The sequence below is a fragment of the Felis catus genome, chromosome B1 (genome assembly GCF_018350175.1).
Source record: "Felis catus isolate Fca126 chromosome B1, F.catus_Fca126_mat1.0, whole genome shotgun sequence".
Lineage (NCBI taxonomy): Eukaryota > Metazoa > Chordata > Mammalia > Carnivora > Felidae > Felis > Felis catus.
The window spans coordinates 52,777,433-52,800,510 of record NC_058371.1 but is presented as its reverse complement, the minus strand read 5'-3'; the positions used below and the strand labels follow the sequence as shown (position 1 = coordinate 52,800,510).

Sequence of the window (23,078 nt, the reverse complement as noted above, 5' to 3'; positions counted from 1 at the left end):
GAGAACAAACTGGAATGTTGGTGGAAGGAGGTGGATGGGAGATGGGCTAGATGAGTGATGGGAACTAAGGAGGGCACTTGTGATGAGCACTGGGTGTTGGATGTAAGTGATCAGTCACTAAATTCTACTGAAACCAATACTGCACTGTATGTTCACTAACTAAAATTTTAATAAAAAGTAAAAAACCAAAACACAAAACTATGGTATTGTGCACCTGTTTTTTTCATTTAATAATATAGCCTGGAGATTACTCCATAATAGTATAGTTCTTCTTGCACTCCACCAGGTGAATACACCATAGGTTCATTCAACCAGTCCTGTGTAGAGGGACATCCGGGTTGTTAATAAATTGTAACTATTACAAACAACACTGAATCCATATGCTCCCATATGAGTCATTTGCCAAACTGCCAGGCCTCAGGGCTGTACCAGTATACGCTCACCGGCCACACAAGAGTGCCTGGTTCCCCAATCTTGCTTCATTCAGGCCTATCAAACTTTTGACTGCCAGTCCAATGCAAGAAATAGTATCTCACGATTCTTTTATATCTTTTTTGGGTTAGGCTATTTGAACTGACATTCATTAAGCACCCTGGGCTGCAGTTTATGTCACTTCATGCACACCACCACCCTGTGGTATAAACTATTCAATTTTACAGAAAGAGGGAAGTGAAATGTGTGCAGGACTGCAGAGCTGGTACTCATGAACCACACTTGGGTGATGCGCTTGTGTGAGAAGCAGTGTCATACGGTGGACAGGCCCTGGCAGGGATCCAGGAGACTGGGGCGTCCCTTCTAGCGGCCACTGACTCATTCACTGTAGGTCCTCACACGAATCTGTCCCCTTCTTTGAGGATTGGTGTCAAAGGAAGGGTGCACAAGAGCTGCTTCCCAACCCTGCCTGCACAGTAGTCCCCTGGGAAGCTTGACAAACTACGGCGTCTCAGCCCAGGGTAGTTTTAATGTGAATTTTTCTCATTAGGAGTAAGATTGATCATCTTTTCAGCTGTTTAATGATCTTTCTTTCCTTGATCTGTTCTCATCTCTTTGTCCATTTTCCTGTAGGGTAACTGGTCTTAACTTTTAGCAGTTTTTATTTGCAGCATAAGTTGCAAATATTTTCCCTACTTTGTCACCTTTTTTTCCACTTTAAAACCACTTGGTTTTAGGAAACCATTTTATGGAAATCAATAGGCAAATGTAGGAAATAGTCATAAGATTTGCTAGCTTTCCAGGGTGCCTGGGTGGCTCAGTTAGAAGACTCTTGATCTTGAGGTCGTGAGTCTGAGCCCCACATTGGGTGTAGAGATTACTTAGATTAAAAAAAAATAATAAGGAAAAATATTTTATAGCTTTCTTTCTGAATAAAACCAACGTCCAAGTCTTTCCTTTCCCTGTTTTTTTAAAATTGAGTCAAAGATCAACTCTGGTCTCTTATAATGAACATCTGTAGTTTCTGTCTATTTAGCACCTTTCTTCCTGGGGTGGGTGGGGGGAATCCATCTATGTGTGTTGGGCAGAGATAATCCAGGTCTGGCCAAAGTATTTAGCCCTCTGGCTACAGCAGCTGATTATGGGATGGGCACAGGAACCAAGCCCCACCAAGCAGGCCTTCCTAAGGACTTTTCTGTTAAGCTAATAAGTTGTGAGTCATGGGTTGTTACACCTACTACTTGGGAGAAAGCCTGTCCAAGAGATAGAAAGAAGGGGGAAAAGCCACACACACACACACACACACACACACACACACACACACACACACACACAACTGAACCTGTGGATTTGGCCAGTCTACCCTGAAGCAAACTAAATCTTAACCTGTTTTATACACTCTCTTCCGTTGTCTCAGGCAGTTTGATTCATGTTTCTATCACTTGCAACCAAAAGATTTGTTTTGTGTTCAGAAAAGTATTTGACATTATTTTTCCCAAATCCCCTAACTCTGTTACCTCTTGAGGCCAAAACTCTCTTCCTTCTCGTTGGTCTTCCAGATAATCACGAATGATGTTTGTTTTTTGCAGAAACAGGCCCATAGAATTGGCACGTTCTACATCTTCACCAACTAGGGGGTCCTCTAACTCTGAGGCTGAGAACAGACGGGAAAGGCCAATTCCCACCAGCCCGGCGACATAGTGACAGTACTGTAAAAGATTATTTTTAAAGTACTTTAATATGTATTTACTGACATGAAAACAGTAAAGATCATTAACTACAAAACAAAAGCAAAAACAAAAACAGATTCCAAACAGAAAGTACAACATCTCATTTTGATTCAGACACAAATATACACTATGGACATATAAGGAATAAAAAAACATCCAAAAAGGATGTGCACAAAAGATTTAATCAAAGCGATCTCTGATCTCTGGCTGGTGTGATGTTTTTATTTGTTTCACCTGCATTTTCTGTATTGCTACTGTGAACATGCATTACTTCTAGAATAAAAGGTTACTGAAAAAATAAACTAGTACAGTAAACTTTTTGAGATCTAAAATTGAGAGTGAAGGCCATAGGGAATTAGGAATATTCTAATAGAAGCTAGAATACTAAGTAGAGTTCAATTTTGAAGACATTTAGAGATCTGGCAGTGTCTCAAAATCTTCATTATACAGAAGAACAAAGTACAACCACTATGTTCTCGACACTGTTTTAAGCACTCTGCATATTCAGTCCTCACAAACACCTTTATGAGGCACGTATTATTTTTTAAAAATTTTTAATGTTTGTTTATTTTTGAGAGAAGACAGAAGAGCGGGGGAGGGGCAGAGAGAGAGAAAGAGAAGATCCAAAGCAGGCTCTGTGCTGACAGCAGAGCCCAATGCAGGGCTTGAACTCACGAACCGTGAAATCATGACCTAAGCTGAAGTCAGACACTGAACCGACTGAGCCACCCAGCACCCTGAGGCATGTATTATTATTACCACCATTTTAGGAAGCTGGGACAGAAAAGAAGTCAGTTAATTGTCCAAGATCACTCATCTGAGAAGTCAGAGGCCAGGGACTCAAAGCCAGGTGGTCTGGCTTAAAGGCAGGCTTTAACAATTTCGATAAGACTGCCTCTCCTCAAAAGAGATCTTGGCAAATGTCATTCTTAATCGTCAAAGACTTTTTCTCCATAAAAGTGGCTTGTCGGGCGCCTGGGTGGCGTAGTCAGTTAAGCATCCGACTTCAGCCAGGTCACAATCTCGCGGTCCGTGAGTTCGAGTCCCGCATCGGGCTCTGGGCTGATGGCTCAGAGCCTGGAGCCTGCTTCCAATTCTGTGTCTCCCTCTCTCTCTGCCCCTCCCCCGTTCATGCTCTGTCCCAAAAATAAATAAAAAACGTTGAAAAAAAAAATTAAAAAAAAAAAAAAAGTGGCTTGTCAAAGCTATCCTCTCCTGAGAAGAGTATTGCAAGACAATTTAATGCAATACTCTTATGAAATTAATGTCCATTAGACAATTTTAGAAGTGGAGGGCAGTTAAAGGTACACTCTGGGGAGGACATTAGGAAGGGTAAACATTAGGGAAAGACCACAGAGGAGGGTCTTTGGTTGAAAGTAACACAAAGCCAGAGACCAATCAAGGGGCACAATGAAACGGCAAAAAGAATGCACTCGAAATACGGTCTAGGAAAGGAAGAATCTGGAAAGAGTAAAGATATGCTAAAATTAGACAGAAATGAGCTGTGGGAAACTGTAAGAAATTTCCAAAGAACTACTAGAAACTAAAAAACATGAGTACATCCATAGAGCTGTCCAAGGAAAAGTATATTTTAAGATAATGGTTCTTTGGATAGAAATATTCCTAGAATGGAAGTAGTCCTCCTCCTCCACAGTTAAAGAGAGAGGGGGAAATCATTAAAAGTACTGATCTAATCAGAACTTGTATTCAACAACCGATCATTAGGTTCCCTGTGTAGGTCTGCAGGGCAGAAAAGGAAGCTACCATGCAGCTAACGAGTGCTGATTCTTGGCCAGGAGTTGTTTCAGCTTTAACTTTAAATTGATCAACTGATAGCCCAGCAGCAGTCACACGCACGCTCATCTGGAGAGCATAAGCCAGCAGTTCCAAAGACGCTGCCAGCAAGTTTTGATGACTGAAGGATTAAGAGGCCGGACTTTGGACCTACACTCACCCAATGCATATGTATGCAGTTTGTGTCTCTTCTGAGATCCCAACCTAAATACCATTAAAGATACAAAATACATACACAATTAGATGATTAAAATGTCTTTGCCTCCACTAGGGTGACGAAGAAGGCTCACAAACACCATGCCTATGGAAAATGGGCAAGACCTGTCCCTTCTATCCTGTATTCTGATGTTTACTTTAGTCCCCAGAGTCAATTAGGTCACTTTGTCTAGAAAAGCACTCTCTCCCTGCCCCCTACTCCTACCCTGGCTAATATCCTACTCAGCTGCTGCTCAGGAATAAACTCAGGCCAAATAAAAGCCATTATAATTTTATCTGCCACATCATCTGCTCTCATAGCCCTTTCCAGCTACTCTGTCTCCTGAAGAAGATAACCTCATCCATGTGAGGTCTCCCACCACTAATCCCCGCGCATACCCATTTATAACCGCCATAGGAATTGGGGGAGAGAGGTCAAGAAATTTGGAACATCTCATACTGTGTTAATTCTGTAAGGAGATGATGGGAAAGAAAAAGGTAAGGTGTTGGAGAGGTGCTCACTCCTCAGCACAACACACCCAAGATCCAAAGTCACTATCTTTGGTTTCTCATTAAACTTGTTTTTGTTTCTAAGGAAACACACATACAATTTAACAGTTTGAGGAATGCCTACTTCTTGGGGTCAAGCTGGCCCCGAGTTTAAAAGTAATCTTGGGTAGGGGCACTTGGATGACTCAGTCCGTGAAGCATCTGACTCTGGATTTCGGTTCAGGTCATAAGCTCACAGTTTGCGAGATTGAGCCCCACAGTTCGTGAGATCGAGCCTCTGGGTATCAGCATAGAGCCTGCTTGGGATTCTCTCCCTGCCCCCATCCCTCCCCCTCCTCATGCTTTCTCTCTCAAAATACATAAACTTTAAATGAATGAATAAACAAATAAATGTAATCTTGTGTTAAGATGGAACTGGAGAAAGGATTCAGATACTAAGGTGTGTACACATACACATGTACTCAGAAACGGAAGAAAATAATAAAAAAAAACATTTTTAAGATATGAAAACCACTGATATCTTTATACTACATGAAGCAATTTGCCCATTTATCTAAAATATCACAGCGAGTCAGAGACACTTTTAGAAGCTTGACATCTGTACCCCTGGGGCAAGTTCTATCTACTTTGGCCTGACTTACTGGTAAACTCCTCTAGGGCATGGATTAGTTCAAGTATTCAAGGATAAGCCCCTATATTAAGTGTTTATGATGAGCCATTCAAACTAAACAGATGGGTTGTAAAAGCAGAAAACCTGGAACGGGTAGACAACTTTATCCCTCTTTCTGAACTTAACAGTGAACACCCTCAGCTCTGTCTCACGTACCACACACCAACACTGCTTTGTAACCGCTCACCTTGTCCCACTCCTGTTCGGATGTCACGTGTTTATCCAAAAACTCCGCCATCCCAAATCCCATTTTCCGACAAATGTCAACAATCACCGTTTGATATTTCTCAGCCAGATTTCTAAACTCGAGGGAGATCTGAAATAGAAATCACACAAAAAACAGAGAAAATATGAAACATGTAGGTACATTGGGAACCAACATGGTTACCTATAGATTGTAAAACAAAGCAATAGTGGAACCCATTAAGGCTCCCAAATGATTCATCTATAAGCCTAACACCTAGGTTATGCTAGTCTATATACTGAATAATAAACTCAGAAATTTTATATTTATGAAAATAGAAGGGTCTAAAAATGCTAAGATTTCTACACTCAAAAGAAAATTCAAAATCTCACAACATGCTCATCTTTCCATTATATAATAAATAAGATGCTTCAATATAGAGTAGGCATAAACATAAGAATTTTAGGAAGAATGCCCCATTTTAGACAAACCTCATGGGATGGGAGACTCATTCCTGCAAACATGTATCAAGCACTTCCCCCACAACAAGCATTGTTCTAGGCAATGGGGATACACAGCCTTGGAAAGGACCAGAAACTCATGCCCCTGTACAGTTTACTGAGGAGATCAGCCAACCATTTTCTATCATCAATTCCCAAATTTCTATCTTGAAGTTATAGTGTCTCCCCTCTAGAAGGCTATACATTTTAATTCCTCAAACAACTCAATTTACCCCAACCTGAGGCATGCTACCCAACATTTTTTTCCATAGCCCAAACTCTAATGTAGAAATCATACTGATATTTTTTAAATTCACTGCTATTATACAAACGTCCTAAGTTCAAAGAAGTGTTTATAGGTGATCAAAACACAATATGGAAACACCATGAAACTTCATAAAATGCTACAAAATATTAATAGAGGCAACACACAATACTGAAAACAGTTAACAGACTTTATTAATCATCAGAAGTGTGAGAATGACTTGGTCTGTGTTTGCAGAAATGTTAGAAAAACTTGTTCAAGAAACACCTATACGTAAGGACCTGAGGGAAAACCAGCTGGTGGCACAGCACGGGATTCAGAGGCCTAAGATATTTTACCATTACTCTGAATAACATAAACTGTTAAACCCCATAAGTCCGGGGTCCCTGGGTGGCTCATTCGGTTGAGCTCAGGTCATCATCTCTCGGTTTGTGAGTTCAAGCCCCACATCAGGCTCGCCACTGTCAGTGCAAAAAAACCTCCCTCTCCCTCCAAAAATAAAAATTGAAATTAAAAACAATCCCAAAAGTCCATAAAATCAATCCAATCTTTCCAGAACACTGTTCTTTCCAGAACAGCTGGAAGACAAAGCCAAAAAGTCATTTCTATTACGGACTGAAACAAATGAGCAACTCTATCAAAGGGCATCTGAATCCCTGAATCTCCTCAGGACCCCATTCTTTCAACAGATCCTTGACTAGGTCATTCTGTTTATGAGAACAAAGACCAGTGAGGTGAGGAAAGAGGAGGGGCTTAGATTCTTAAAATCAAGCACACCAAAAGAAACACTTCACTGCTGACTGAACCATCCCCTTCAACAACTTTTTGGGACTTATCATTATCTAATTATAGAATTCAAAAAATGAAAACAAAAATATCTAGGAGGGCGCATGGGTGGCTCAGTGGGTTAAGGGTACAACTTCAGCTCAGGTCATGATCGCACAGTTCATGAGTTCAAGCCCTGCTTTCTGGCTCTGTGCTGACAGCTCAGAGCCTGGAGCCTGCTCCGGATTCTGTGTCTCCCTCTCTGTCTCTGTCTCTGTGTCTCCCCTGCTCATGCGCAGTCTGTCTCTCTCTCTCTCAAAAATAAACAAACATTAACGACAACAAAAAAAAGGGTGATAGTGAAGAGCCCTATGTTTTCCCAGACACCTGAGAGAGGGAGAGCACTAAGGGGCTCCTCCGTGCTTGGCACCCAGTTTCACATACTCTCTAGGAGCAACAGCAAGCTCTGTTGAGTGAAATGAGCCACAAGGACGGTTTTTGTTTAAATATTTATTCATTTCTGGGAGAGCACAAGTGGGGGAGGGGCAGAGAGGCGGTCAGAAGATTTGAAGCAGGCTCTGCGCTGACAGCACAGAGCTTGAGACGGGGATCGAACTCATGAACTGTGAGATCATGACCTGAGATGAATTCAGACACTCACCCAAAAGAGCCACCCAGGCGCCCTGAGCCATGAGGACTTTTTACTGTCCCTCCAGGTAACTGTGTTTCACAACTACAGATTTCTAGGTCCTTGAGTCACACTCAAGGATAGCATGGTGAATCCGCTCGTATAATGGAGAAAGGCCAAACACCAAAGTAGGGGTCAAGGGTAGCAAGACATTTCCATTAACCTATACTAAAAATTCCCTATAAATTTCAGGACGTTATGATCAAAACACCAGATAATTCTACCTTCGCTTATTTGCCAAGTCCTGTTTTTGACCAATTTTTAAAAAGGCAGTAAATGGGGCGCCTGGTGGCTCAGTCAGTTAAGCGTCTGACTTCAGCTCAGGTCAGGATCTCACGGATCATTGAGTTTGAGCCCCACATCGGGCTCTCCGCTGTCAGCCCAGAGCCTGCTTCGGATCCTCTGTCTCCCTCTCTCTGCCCCTCCCCTGCTTGCATGTTTTCTCTCTCTCTCAAAAATAAAATAAATATTAAAATATATAATAAAAAAATAAAAGAGCAGTGAAATATGCCAGTGATTAAATATTAAAACTACATTAACAGAAAATCATACAAATAGTAAATCACTAATGAAATATACTTTGTAACTAATTCACAGCTCAATAAATATTATTATTGCTATTATCATTTAAAAATAACCCCATGTTATCTTGAAGACTGCTAGTTTCCACTAGTACCAGGTGAAAAAGATATCTCATCCATAATGTACAATGAGAGTTCTAGAAAGCCTGACTTTCAAGTATTGACCACTAAAGCATAAAATACCAGGTTCAATCTCAAGGCACACACATTGAGGAAGTGTGCACTTAGACAGAACTCTCTGTCTAGGCTTATGCCTAAAATCCACACTGCCTGGGATGAAAGTTATCTTAAAATTATCAGTCGCTTGTTAAACCAGTAACTTGTGAAACAGTACGTTCTGTTCTCCTGCCTTGACAGAGATACCTCCACAACAGCCTGAAGGCCTCAGGTGTGAATTTACAATTCCCTCAGGACTTGGTTCCGAAATGCAGCAGGGCAGACCGCTGATCCCACTCCCAGGCTGCACCCACTCTGTCCAGCACGAGGAGGCCTAGGGGTACGGTGGCTCAGGGAATTAAGGGTAGGGAATTCCAGACACTCAGAGCATAGTCTAGAAGGGGAGCTGAGAGTGAGGAGCCCCCCTTTTGCCTCAGAGTAAGGCCCTCCTTGCTTCAGTCTAAGAGCAGTACTGTGCGGGGCACTTGGGTGCCTCAGTCGGTTAAGCGTCTGACTTCGGCTCAGGTCATGATCCCACAGTTTGTGAGTTTGAGCCCCGCATCCGGCTCTCTGCTATCAACTTGGAGCCCGCTTGAGAGCCTCTGTCTCCCTCTCTCTCTACCCCTCCCCCACACCCTCTCTCTCAAAAGTAAATAATAAAACATAAAAAAAGAAATGGCTCTGTGCCATGTCTAAGAAAGAGCAGTACTGTGTGAGTGAGGCCAAGTTATCTATTCTGCCTTTAGGCCCTTGCCCAAAACTGACTGTCCGCCTAACCAGACGGCTTTACCTTTCAAACTATGCATCTTATTTCAAGGAGATGGTGGGATAGATCAGCATGTGCACAAACCTTTCCTTAAGAAAGTAAGGCACCGTGAATTTCCATATATTTCTATCTCAATCGAACAAAAGGCTGAAAGGACCTCCAATTCAAAATTACACTCTCACAGGGTGCCTGGGCGGCTCAGTCGGTTAAGCGTCTGACTCTTGGTTTCAGCTTAGGTCACGATCTCATGGTTCATGAGTTCGAGTCCCGCATCAGGCTCTAGGCTGACAGCACGGACACGGAGCTTGCTTGGGATTCTCTCTCTCTGCCCCTCCCCTGTTCACTCCCTCTCTTTCTCTCAAAACAAATAAACCTTAAAAAAATTAAAAAACAAAACAAAACACAGTTACACTCTCACAAAACACCTAGCTCCCATAGATTTCACATTCATAAGGATATAAAGGGTTAACAACAGCAAAATAATGATGCCTGGCCTGTACTCTCTGCTCCCTTCTCCTCTTCCAGGGCTAGTCTCTGCTTTCAGGACAGAAGTGCCTGTCAGCTCTCACTCTACTCCCCAACACAGGAAAAGATAGATTTAATGGTGCAATTTTCTTGAACAAACTGTTGTTTTTCCATTGCAATGCAGTATTTATAAAGGAGAAGATTTTGGTTTTCTAAGCATATTGGAATTATCTAAACATTTATCAGCTCTACCCCCCCGCAAAATTATTCTAGCATTCACACATTTTCATATCCATTTTTGCTGAGTGGATAGGGGCACCTTGATTTTTAAAATACCTATGACATTTTCCCATGACTAGAAATTATTTGTTATGAATTTACTCAAGTCAAAAGTAGTTTGGAAGGTTTTTTTGGTTTTGGAGGCTCTAGCTAGAATATCACTTTTTAAAGTGAGAATACACATCAATAATAAAGGCTCTGGGAGCAGGGCGCCTGGGTGGTTCAGTTGGTTAAGCATCTGACTTCGGCTCAGGTCATGATCTCACAGTTTGTGGGTTTGAGCCCCACATCAGGTTCTGTGCTGACAGCTCGGGGCCTGGAGCCTGCTTCGGATTCTGTGTCTCCCTCTCTCTCTGCCCCTTCCCCGCTCGCACTCTCTCTCTCTCTCTCTCTCTCTCAAAAATAAACAAATAAATAAATAAAGGCTCTGGGACTCTGTCTGCAGCACTTTCTCTGCATTAGTGGAGTGTCACAAGCTCATCAGTGAATGTCTGTGGATTTCCAGCCAGAGGAAACCCAACCTCTGCTCATGTGAGAGGTACCCTGGGAGAGTCAAATCACTGGTACCCTCTCTAGGTGAGAGCTCTAATTCCTCACCTAATTATGCGTCCCAGGTTCTTCTTCCTCTCTTGTATCACAGCAGTGCACTGGATCAGCTCCACCTAATAATTCCTCACAGACTTTTTCTTTTGGTTTGAATCATACCGTATTTTATTTTTGTCTTTGACAGTGAAGGTATGATCTCAGTACTCTGAAATAGCCCTTCCTCACCCAAGGAGTGTCTCAAACATTCTTCTGTAATGGGTGGATTCCTCGCCTCCCCACTGGAATATAGACCTGTTTCAATGGCAACAGCCACGTGAGGACTATTCTTCCCCCCAGATTCTAGAAATTGTGCATAAAAAGAAGGGCTTCTTTGGGCTCTTAGAGAACATGAGACTTTGCTAAATCAAACCTTTATACATAAGATATGAAAGAAACACTTATTTGTGTGATAAGACATGCAAATTCCAGAAAAGACCTAATGACACATGTAACATAAACTTGTCAATTTTCTAAAGCTCAAGAGTTTAATTATAACCCACTTTACTCCAACAGAATGGACTAAACACCTAGTATTTATAGAATACTTAGTATGCAGCAAGCAATCTTCTAAGTACTTGATGTTCATTTATTTATTTTATTTTAGAGAGGGAGCGTGAGTGGGAGAGAGGGGCAGAGGGAGAGTGGGAGAGATAGACAGATAGAGAGAGACAATCTGAAGTAGGCTCCACCCTCAGCATGGAGCCCAATGCTGGGCTCTGTCTCATGACCCTGGGATCATGACCTGAGCTGAAACCAAGAGGTGGACACTCAACCAACTGAGCCATCCGGGTGTCCCTAAGTACTTTATACATATGAACTTATCAATCCTGAGAGCTCTCAACTTTACAAATGAGGAAACCAAGGCACAGACAAAGGCCATAAGTGGCAGGGCATCATTGTGCTTGTCAGTCCTCACCCCAGCTGCTAAGAGCCTGCTCCCTACCCCATGGCGACTACCCGTCAAGAACAACATCAAGAACAACACATCCACACTACCAGGTTAAGGGTACCAGAAGCCTTTGACTGTATTACATGGCAACGGGTTTTGTGAACGAGCCTGAAAATCCATCTTTTACCACACTGGATTTAGAATGTAACTTTCTGAAGAAGGAAATACTGGACTTCCGAGCAACATACTGGTAACAATAATAGAAGCTAACACCATTCTAACCTGTGTTAAATCTTAGAAATCTCACAGCAATCCTATGGGTAGGTATTATTATCTCTATAGATGAAGAAACTGACATTTAGACAGGCCACATCACTAAGCACCAGTTACTAAGTGGAAGAGTGGCAGTCTGGCTTCAGAGTCTTGGCTACCAGAGTTCTTACCCAGCACAGTATATGACACTGTCCTCAGACTGCTTATTTCACTGCTCTCTCCAGGTATGGGGGCTAGCCGCCAACTATATCATCAGTTATCAACACAACCATAGGCAGAAGACATTTGTAATTCCACTACCGTTGGGAAGTCCTCTAGCACTTGTCGATCCTTCTCCTTGCTCTCCATATACCGCCAGTCTGGTTCATAAAGGTAAGAGTGGAAGTTGTGCAACAGTGGGACCTTTTTTTCTACACTGATGGTCATGTCATCTTCCAGAGTGTCCAGAGCCCGGAGGACCAGATAAAATATGCATACCGCATGGCTGTAAAAAATGGAAGAACTATTAATGTAACAGATAAACATCCAAAGATACGTATTTTAAAATAACATGTCATGAATGCAAACCTCCTATAGCCTTACCTCTAAAGAAGTCTGAAAGGAGAGCCAAACCCTTTTGTACTTAATGAGCCATCTCAGCTTTCTTTTCTTAGATGGGAGCAATGGACTTCAGTGGTTTATTTATAAAACACGAAATAAAAAACCTAGCAGCTGGATGTCACAACTACTCCCAGAATGAGTTACATTTAACTACTGTAGAACAACCATACAAAGATCAGCAAACCAAGTGTTTACATGGAACAAATATTTTGCAGATTAAAATGTCAAAAGACGCTATAACTTCTCGGTATAAATGCTATCATACAGCAAGGCAATTGGTCTAGGTTCATGTATGCAGCCTGCACAGCAGCAACTTGGGAAGAATTAACCCCATATACTAGAATTGCAAAGCAGCATAAGGGAAGCCAAGAAAAATAAATGCATGACCTCCTCAGAGACAGGTTGAGCTGCCAGGACTAAAAAAAGTTAACAAACACCACCATCCACTCCCCCGCCCTTCCTCCCCGCTTCCCTGAAGCTGGGCCCACAGGGCAACTACTGGATGGCTAACTGCCTGGAAGGGCATTCTAAAGTAAATACATGGGTGTTCCAACGAGACATTGCCTTCACTCAGGTGAGGCATGAGTGGGGCACGTTCTAGCTGAGCCACAAACGGAGACTGCAATGATAGGGACTGTCAGAAAGTAGCTTCGAGTGGCTCAAAGTTCCCTGGAAAAGCCTTCTTGCCCCAAGCAAAAAGGAGCTGTCTGGCCACTCACCGCATTTCCCCATCCAGCGCCTCGATGACAGCTGCGAAACTGCGACTAGTCTGATTGAGATACTTGTAGCAAGTTTTCAAGCTGCTGCTGAGCGAATCCTGCGGGCAGAGAAGACACACGGAGGTGGGAGACGCGGCGGAGCAGGAGTGGGAATGGGGCGGGCGGCCGGCCACCGGCGGGCTCCGCAGCCTGCCGCAGACGCCCTCTCCGCGCGGCCAGTCCTTGGAGGGCCAGGCGGCGGGAGGCAAGGGGCAGCCGCGTGGCGGGGAGCCCGTGCCCGTACCCCGGGGCGCCGCGGCGGGGCTCAGCACCAAGGTCCGCTTGAACAGGGACATGGCCTTGGTGCCGCAGGCGGCTGCGGCCATGGAAATCGCAGGGCTGGCGTAGAATTTTTCCTCCATAGACCCGAGCCGATCCGGGAGGCGCGCCCCAGAGGGCGGGGCGGGCTCTCCCTCCACCCCACCAGGCCAGCGGTAGGCCCAGCGGCTGCGCGCCTCCGCCCGCCCCGCCCACCCAGTCGGGAGGGGGGGGGCCACCGCCCTCCTGAGGTCAGCCCCGCCCCCGCGGCCCCTGGCGGGAGACCCCTCCACCACCCCCACCTTCCTCCCGGTCTTCCCCGAGTCCGCAGAACCCACTGACGGCTGGCGGAGCCCTGTCCCCTCTGCCAAGCTGGCTTTTCCTCCTGATGACAGAACCTCTCCTTGACCAGACTTAAGTCGGGCTCTCTGAACCTTACATTTCTGTGCTTGTGCCTATCACCGCAACGCCCAATTTTAGCAATAATCCTGCTACCGATCACCTTGATCGTCCTGCAGGGTTCCTCATCTCCCATCATCCCATCGCCCTGGCCTGCCTCCAGCAAGAATCCCTTTAGGTTAGATCCTTTAGCTAGAACGCCCCTCACCCCAGATGTTTCATCTCAGTCATTTTCCATCCACCGACCCCTTCACTCTGCTCCTTGGCTAGAAATCCCCACTCTTCCTTGTCGTATTCGAAATTGAGCCCAAGTCTACACTGGGGTCTCTTTTCCCCTTTAGTTTTTCTGAATAAAACCTGTTTCTCGCACTTTACTGTCCACCTCTGGCTTTTAACACCTGTTGAACGTCTTCTATCCCCTGGAAAGCTAGCTGTTACTTTTAATATTTCTAATCCTCTTTCTCTTTCAAACTAGTGAGCTGTAATGAGCTGCTTCCTGAACTTTACTCTTCCCTAAGGAAAACGAGAATCATTTTTCTAGGGGAAAAAAAAAGCCATGTTTTCATTTCAAGCACATCTCAAAGAACTGCTGTCTGTGTGTGTATGTGTGTTTTACAGACTTTAATTTTAGAGCTATTTTACATTCACAAGAGAATTCAGTGTGAAGTACAGAGTTTCCATATACTTACTCTCCTCCCAACCCCAGTCTCCTCACTGTCTTTGTAAGAGAAGGAAACATTTGAAATACCAAACAGGACAGTGGTTAAAAATATACATATGGCATATCACTAGTTGGATACACCACTTTGGAATGTTAACAATGAACCCTGAACCCCAGTGGACCCATGTCCTTTTCATATGTGTATATTAACTAAATTTCCTATCATGGATGCATATCATACTGTCAAGAGAGTTAACCTTTAAAAAAAATATCATATACTCATGAGAATTTCATTTCAGTTCAATTAAAAAAATGTTCAATTAAAAAAATTATTAGTAAAGGGGTGCCTGGGTGGCTCAATTGGCTAGGCCTCCAAACTTTGGCTCAGGTGGTTTGTGGTTTGAGCCCTGTGTGGGGCTCTGGGCTGATGGCTCTGAGCCTGGAGCCTGCTTTGGATTCTGTGTCTCCCTCTCTCTATGCCCCTCCCCTGCTCACGCTCTCTCTCTCTCTTTCTCTCAAAAATAAATAAACATTTTAAAAAACTTTAATTATTAATAAAAATTAATATTTACTGAGTACTGTATATTAGTAAAATCATTTAGTGCAGTGTCTGGCATATAAAAATACTCAGTGAAGGTTTGATGAATAAATGAATACATTCAGAGTATTTAAAAACCATTCACCAACTCCTTCCCTCTCAAGTGTGGAGAGGCAAGGCTTCACAATGAAACAAAAGAAACAGAACAACAGCTATTACTGATCTCCATGGCAAGCTCTCCACATAAACTGTTGTTACCAGGCCACAATGATGCCTTTCTCCGCACTGCCAAATGTTTTAATCCTCAGCTATACCTAATGGCTTTGGGGCTGATTTCTAACCATGAGTTCCATTAAAAAGCTGGACAGCAGCAACCTTAAAGAATCCTACCCCTCCTTACCAACACCTCCTCCACTCTTAAAACAAAGTCAATAACTCCCTTCCCTATCTGCTTCCATCATTCTTTCTTGGCCACCTATTTGTTTCAGTTCCTTGCTCTGAACAGTAAGTTCTTCAAATTATCAAGAAGATATAGGAAGCTCTAACTACTAAACACTGGAAAAAAACTCTGCTCACTATAAAAATTTCCACTGCTTGATTCGCATGAGTTGGCAGGCAGGGGAGGGTGGGAAAAAAGTCTAGGGCTAACTGCTGCCTGTCCCTAGAGCCTCCTGTCATTGTCCATTGCTGTCTGAGATAAAGTACACTCCAGAGAACTCTCAAGTAAGAGAAAACAAGGATGAAGGGCATTTGGAGGAAGAGTGTGCAGTGGCCAGAAGTGCAAGACTGAGCTTCCAGGACTGGGGCTCCAGCCTCAAGTTCCACAAGCTACCAACCCTTCTGACAGCTTTCCTTAAGACTTTAACACAGATCGCTCAGAATAGGGAGAAACCCTACACACGGAGCCAAATTTATGTAACAATAAGATTAATAACTACCATATGTTGGGCAGATACTACGTGCTAAGCACAATACAGACATTACCTTTTACCCGTACAAAACGCTTTAAGGAAGATATTACAGACCTACACCCACCTACATCGAATCTTCATGGCCAGATGCGTGCAGAACTCAGAATTTTTAGTGTTGTAGAAAGCAGGCAATAAGACACATATACAGCCTCGGTTGTTATGGAGTAACGTCCCATAATTAATTGTTAATATTTCTTCTGCACAGCAGTGTGAATATACTAAGCCAGGATCATTTTGATTCAGGGCAGGTTTGCTGCCAAATGATTTTGAGCCACATTTATGAAAACGCTCCTCATTTTCAGATCATTTGCCAGTTGGGAAATTGTGGCCAAGGGCCTGTGATCAATATTTCTACTTTATAGATGAAGAAACTGCTGCCTGGAGCTTAAGTTACCAAAAGTTATTCAGCTAAGAGTCAGGATTTAGACTTGATAGAAGCCAGAAATGCATCATTATGAAACATCTGCTTTTTCCACTATGTGCCCCTCTGAGTGATGTCATACAACTTGCAGGTGGCAGCAAGTCCCTGTTTACTGAAACGCTCCTAAAAATTCAGTATAAATTAAGTTTACTGAACCCTGAATCCTACAGCCAAATCCTTTTGTGACAGAAATAGTCAGCCGTCAATATCTATGAAGTGTACATTTCCCCCCAGTTTCTTTGTTAATTAAGAGAGAAACTAAGATCATGTTAAGCTAAGGAAAACGTATGGTCCTATGTTTCCTCTATTTAACTATTTTCTTTTTTAATGGCTCTTTGGGCTTAAAAAGGACTCAGAAAAGCTGCAGGCAACAAAACAATATTATACTGTATTGTTCATCAAATCTTGGAGCTAGAAGAGTCTCACTTAAAAAGAAAATCAAGAGATTATAGCGTGGAAGGTCTTTCTCCTACCTCCTTACCACTTCTCTCTCTAGGAATAACCAAGGCTACCATTTTCTCCAACACTCTTATTTTATAGAGGAGATTTGAGAATGAGAGAAGTCAAGTCTCTAGACTCTGGGGTAAGGGGTGCTAACCCCCACATTGTAGAAAATCTGCATATAACTTTTGATTCCCCAAAACCTTAACTACTATTAACCTACTGATGACCAAAAGCCTTACTGATAGTATAAAGTCAGTTAACAAATAATTTCGTATGTCATATGTGTAAGTTTGAGAAAAGAAAATGTTATTAAGAAAATCCTAAGGTTGGGGGGGACACCTGAGTGGCTCAGTTGGTTAAGCATCGGACTTCAGCTCAGGTCATGACCTCAGTTTGTGAGTTCGAGCCCCACACTGGACTCTCTGCCGTCAGCACAGCAGAGCCTGCTTGAGATCCTCAGTCCCCCTCTCTGCCCCTCCTCCACTAGGTCCCCCTCTCTGCCCCTCCTCCACTAGCGCTATCTCTCTCTCTCTCAAAAATAAACAAACTTAATGGGGCGCCTGGGTGGCTCAGTCGGTTAAGCGTCCGACTTCGGCTCAGGTCATGATCTCATGGTTTGTGAGTTCGAGCCCAGCTTTGGCCTCTGTGCTTACAGCTCGGAGCCTGGAGCCTGCTTCGGAATCTGTGTCTCTCCATCTCTTGGCCCCTCCCCTGCTCATGCTCTGTGTCTCTCTGTCTCTCAATAATAAATAAACATGTAAAATAAATAAATAAACAAAGCAAACCATAAGAGAAAATACATTTATAGTACTGTACTGCATTTATCAAAAAAATCCATGTATAAGTAAATCTGTGCAGTTCAAACTCATGTAGTTCAAGGGTGAACTGTATTTGCTTTTTTTCATTCTCTCTTCCTCTAGCATGTAAGTAAGGCTCATAAAAGCAAGGTCTTCACCTATCTTGTTTGCTGTTATATCTTCAGCACCTAAAATGATATCTGACATGCAATTGGTGGTCACATATTTGGGAAGGAAGAGAGGAAGGGAGAGAGGGAGAGAGAGAGGGACAGAAGGAGAGAGGGGGAAAGGAGAGGAGAGGAGAGGAGAGGGGAGGGGAGGGGAGGGGAGGGGAGGGGAGGGGAGGGGAGGGGAGGACAGGAGAGGAGAGGAGAGGAGAGGAGAGGAGAGGAGAGGAGAGGAAGCTAATCTACATCAGATTAAGAAGGGAAGAAAGGAACTAGGAATTATAGAGTAGCTGGGACGTGCCAGGAGTGACAGTGGTGGGATCTAATCAGCTATCTGAGGCCAGTCAAACCTAAGCTCTTCATCGAGGGCAAACTAGAAGCATGGAGGTTTTCAGACTAGCCTGAGTTGGCATCCTGGATCCACTTCTGCAAGCCAGGTGACTTTGAATTTATCTGATTGCTTTATGCCACTGTTTCCTAATCTGTAAAACAGCAGTGATAATAATACTTCTCACTTTAGGGCTGTTGTCAAGATTGACTAAGTGTGATGAGTTACAAACTGGCCACAGGAGTTTATGGCTCTTTCCATCAGGGGATACGGTTTTTCTCCACATCCTTGAATCTGGGTTCCCTTGTGAGTATTTTTGGTCAATAAAACAGTAGCAAATGTGATTCCAACAGAGGCTTGAAAACTCCAGCTGCCATGCGGAAGCCAAGGGCTAGCCTGCTGGATGATGAGACACATATGGCCTAGTCTCCCCTTAACACTGCAGCCTACAGCCTGCTAACCACCAGATGGCCCAGCCATAAGCCAGCCGGCCAGCTGAGCAAGCCCAGAAGAAATCAAGCAAACTGGCCCGGACTAGTAGAACTCCCAAGCTCTCCCAGATGACTAGGAACTAAAGTTGTTGATATTTTGAGTCACTGAGTTTTTTTGTAAATTGTGGTAAAATATACATAAAGTTTATCACCTTAACCATTTTTAAGTGTTCAGTTCAGCAGTGTTAAACACATTCACATTCGTGTGTAACCAGTCTCCAGAATTAAGTCCCTCAGTTTTCGGATGGTTTGTTACTCAGCGAAAGCTGACCTCATAATCTGAGATAACAGACTTGAAGAGCTCAGCGTAGTGCCTGGCAAACATAAGAACACAATAAATGATGTCCATTGCTATTATTAGGTAATTATTATCATTATTAATTTGATTATTCTAACTCACAATGTAATTTCTTCCCAATCCCACCCACTTGTTGAATTTGTGTTCCAAAAATGTTGCTTTCATTGTGTCATAGTTCTGCTCTTAACCATCACCTGCTTTACTGATCACAACTCAGCTTCTGGACTCCCACATGCACTTAATGAAATTTATACTTCTAGCTTTCACTCTTTCATTTCAGCCAAGTTGGTTTCCTCATCATCCCACACACATCATGCTTAGTCCTATATAACCTGGCCCATGGTAGCTTTTACTGAAGATCCTCCCCACTAAACTAAATCTAACGCTTTACAAAGTACTTTTCCTGTGTTTTCTGAAAACTTTTCCCTCTAAAACTTTTCTAGTTTCACTAAAATTTCCTGAAATCAAAATGTACTTAAGAATACTTGGCACTCCCTAGGCTATCTTACTTTTGTACACCTATTCTCCATTAGATTGTGAACACATCAGAGTGGGCATTTTCCACCCTGTGTCCATCACACTCAAGTGGGTCAATTTTAGCTGAATCTGGATAATCCTCTGTTTGAGGCGTCTCTGTGGTCCATCACCTGACTGATAAGCAGCATGGTGGGGTTTAGAGAATGAGCTCTAGAGTCAGACAGCCAGAGTCAAAGACAGGCTCCACCCCTGAATAACTAGACCTCGGGCAATTAATTAACCTCTCTATGTCTCTGTTCTTCATCTATAAAACAGGAAAAATAACAGTACCTTCCTCATAAGATTACTGGAAGGTTTAAAAAATAGATGCAAGGAGGTGTATAAAATAATGCTTGGCACACACAAAGAGCTCAATAAACGTTAGCCATTATTATGAAACCCTTTATCTAAAAGGTAAAGATCTAGGTTTAAAAAGTGTTTCAGCACAGGGGCACCTGGGTGGCTCAGTCGGTTAAGCATTGGACTCCAGCTCAGGTCGCGAGCCCCGTATTGGGCTCTCTGGTGTCAGCACAGAGCCCACTACAGATTCTGTGTCATCTCTCTCTCTGCTCCTCCACCATCTCTCCAAAATGAATAAATAAAACATTATATATATATATATATATATATATATATATATATATATGCATATATATATATGTATTTTTTTTTGAAGTGTTTCATCAGGGCATCAAGATGGAATAAAAGGTCTTGAACAAGTGCAATTAGGAATCTGACTGACCCCAATTCTAAGCCCACAGCATGATGAGACTGCCTAAAAAAGACAGTGAATGTGATAGGGAGGTAAGATGGAGAAAAGGACTTTAGTTGTATATGGCCCTTTTATTTCTTAAGAAAAAAAAGATGAAGCAAATATAGCAAACACTTACTATACGATATAGTTAATCTTGGAAATAGAAAATGGTTTATTAGAGTTTTTTCAGTATTTTTCTACTTGCTTGAAATATTTTATAACTAAAATACATTTTTTAAAGTGAAAGCAGTCTTCAGCTATGTTACATAGAAATACTGCATCCATAAAGAAGGAATTTAAAGTTCTGAAATGCGCAGACCAACCCGAAAGAGTACTGTTCAACTTTGGACACTAGACTTTAAAGGGAGAGAGAACAGGCTGGTAAATGATCTGGAAAGAATAACATATAATGAATAACTAAAGGAAGAACATAGAATATTTGGCCTGGCTATCAGTATTCCTAAGAACAGGAGAGTTCTCTTAAAATATGTCAAGTGCTGGATTACAAACATGGATTAGACCCTGGCTCCAGGGGGAGAACAGAGTGAAAACAATCCCACTTACTGTACTAGAAGGTAGCACTTCCTAAAATCGAAAAATGTCTGGGGGGGTGAAGTGGGCAAGTCTCCAGAGGCAGTTAACTACTTGTCACAGGTACTGCCCAAGAGACTGTACAAACTGGTTTGTAAAGCAGTGACTATGCGTTTTGGGTCACAGATCCCTGGAAGGATAGGATAATAGTGGACATTGTTCTCTCAAAACACACAAATGTACACTAACATAAATGTTTGCAAATAATTTCAGGAAAGCTCCAAAAACTCTCAGTAAGAATCTCTAATTAAATACCTACTGAACAAGGCACAGGAGCATCCCTCAAAAAAGGACTCCCCTGTCCCACCCACAAGTGATTTTTCCCTTTTATAAATGTCCTTATGCATTTACTATATTCTGCCACATTTACTTAAGTTTATCTTGTTTAAAACGCTAGAGGTTTCTTGGGGGTAGTGTACCCACCTTTTATTCATTAATTCACCAAAGGTACATCGAACAAGATTTCCACATCCAAATAGCTTAAAAATCCAGAATCAAATATAGAATCTTGGATCTGAAAGGGATTTGGGGACCACCATTCAAGACCGTGGGGCCGATATAAGGTAAGCAGTACTAGAGAAAATGGTTGAGGGAGTTTCATAGGTAACTTGTTATGGTGCTTTTCTAAATTTTCTGTGAACAGTCTTACAATGTCTTATTCACTTGACAAGATGGGGAGCATTTTGTGTGTCCTATTTGTCTGTGCATGACATCCTAACACGGTGCACCCACCATAACATCTAGCACAAAACAGGTGTTTAAAAATGTTTGCTGAATGGTCACTAGGGGTGGCACTGACTGAAGCTAGACCCTGAAGGATGACATGGATCCTGAATTATGAAAAAAAATTTTCTGATGGGAAATTTAAAGTGTTTACTTAATAAACAACACCAATTAAGAGTGCATTTAAGCCAAAAATAGTATGTGTGATGTTTCCATTGGCAAAAAGAATTTAAAACTTTTGATACAACCCACTAATTCGGCTGAATGTATTTATTCATCCACTCATCACTTAAGAGTAAGTTTCTTGTTGGAATAAATACCTTTGTAAGCATTCAGTTAACAAAGGATACAAGAATGAGGCAGATGAAATATAAATAAATTAAAACCAAGTCTGGCCTTCAAGCAACCAACAATGTTGCTAAACGACAGACATGCAGGTAACTAAAGAGCTTGGAAGAGTAAATATGTGTTATAAAAAAAAAACCTAAGAAGCACTGGAGAATAAGGGATTGATCAGACCCAAGGAAAATGAGGGAAGCTTATAGAAGAAGTGATGTAACTGAAAACTGGAAGGATGAGCAAGGTTTCATTCCAGAAAAGGTACTGGGACAATATCTGCATAGCTTTTTACATTCACCAAATTCTCTCACAGGTCCTCCCCCACTTAATCTACCCACACAATCTCAATTTTGCAATCACCAGTTAAGACACAGATAACATCAATGCTCAAGGACAGAAGGAAAAGTGAAGAAAAACGACCTGGCAAGCAATGTCTTGAAAGAGCAGAAACATCAAGACAACCTGGGGTAGGGTTGGAGTGGGAAGAGGAGGCCTACCACCTGGGCCCCATTTGGGGTTAGGAAAGCAGAGTTAGGCTGGGCCGGTGGGGCCGCCAGAAGGGGCGGGGGTCTGCCGCCCCGAGGGAAGAAGAGCGCCTGAGGCGTTTGGCACCCGCTCGCCGCACCCTCCGCCCAGGATTTTGGGCCTGGTCGGCCAGGCCCCAGGCCCGGCGCCGCGCGCAGCCGCCCCGCCCCAGCCAGGATGCAGGGATGCTCGGCCCACCTGGTCCATCTTGGGAATCACCTTCCGCCGGCCCCCCATCTGGAAGCGCAATAGGTTGTAGAACTCCTCGGGGCGCCCCAAGCACTTCACGAACTCCATTCTGGCGGCGGGCGGCGGGTCCCGGGGATCGGTGCTCACCTCCCGGTATACCTCCGGTGGACACCCGCCCGCACACAGCAAAAGATTAAAGCCAAGAGGCGCGGTGGGTGGGGCGGGGCGTAGGCGGGCCCAGTTCATGATGCCACGCCCACATCCCGCCCATCACAACGGGTCCCTGGCTCTCGCGCCGCTTCTCGTGGGCTCGCGGGGTGGACTGACGGTCTCTGATTGGCTAGGACCGCTCGCACCAGGCAGACGCCGGCCAATCGACGGTAGGATGAGTCTGGCGTGACGACCACACCCTCTAAGCTAATTGGAGATGAGAAAGGAACAGGCGAACGGGATTGGTGCTTCTATGGGGGCAGGCCTTTTCCCTCTCTCTAGGTGGAGCTTGGGGCTCGAACACAGAGGGAACCAAACCAGGGCGCTGCGGCGTAGATGCAGTGGATTCTGTCTCAGGCGCGGGCTTTTGGTG

At 43.4% G+C, this 23,078-nt stretch overlaps 1 protein-coding gene across 2 annotated transcripts in view; it reads right to left on the bottom strand.

The window, feature by feature from the left end:
* Positions 1 to 22,725, bottom strand: part of FDFT1 (farnesyl-diphosphate farnesyltransferase 1) — a 41,641-nt gene extending 18,916 nt beyond the window's left edge. The window contains exons 1-5 of one of the 2 annotated variants that reach the window (XM_003984844.6): positions 22,505 to 22,725; positions 13,047 to 13,144; positions 12,028 to 12,211; positions 5,519 to 5,647; positions 1,950 to 2,141 (exon numbers count right to left, since the gene is read on the bottom strand). In XM_003984844.6, coding sequence (XP_003984893.3) covers positions 1,950 to 2,141; positions 5,519 to 5,647; positions 12,028 to 12,211; positions 13,047 to 13,144; positions 22,505 to 22,603 — 702 coding nt within the window. In that variant the 5' untranslated portion in view covers positions 22,604 to 22,725. Of the gene's footprint in view, positions 1 to 1,949; positions 2,142 to 5,518; positions 5,648 to 12,027; positions 12,212 to 13,046; positions 13,502 to 22,504 lie in introns of those variants that run through there. The other variant, XM_045055664.1, reaches the window with a different exon arrangement.
* Positions 22,726 to 23,078: the final 353 nt, after the last annotated feature.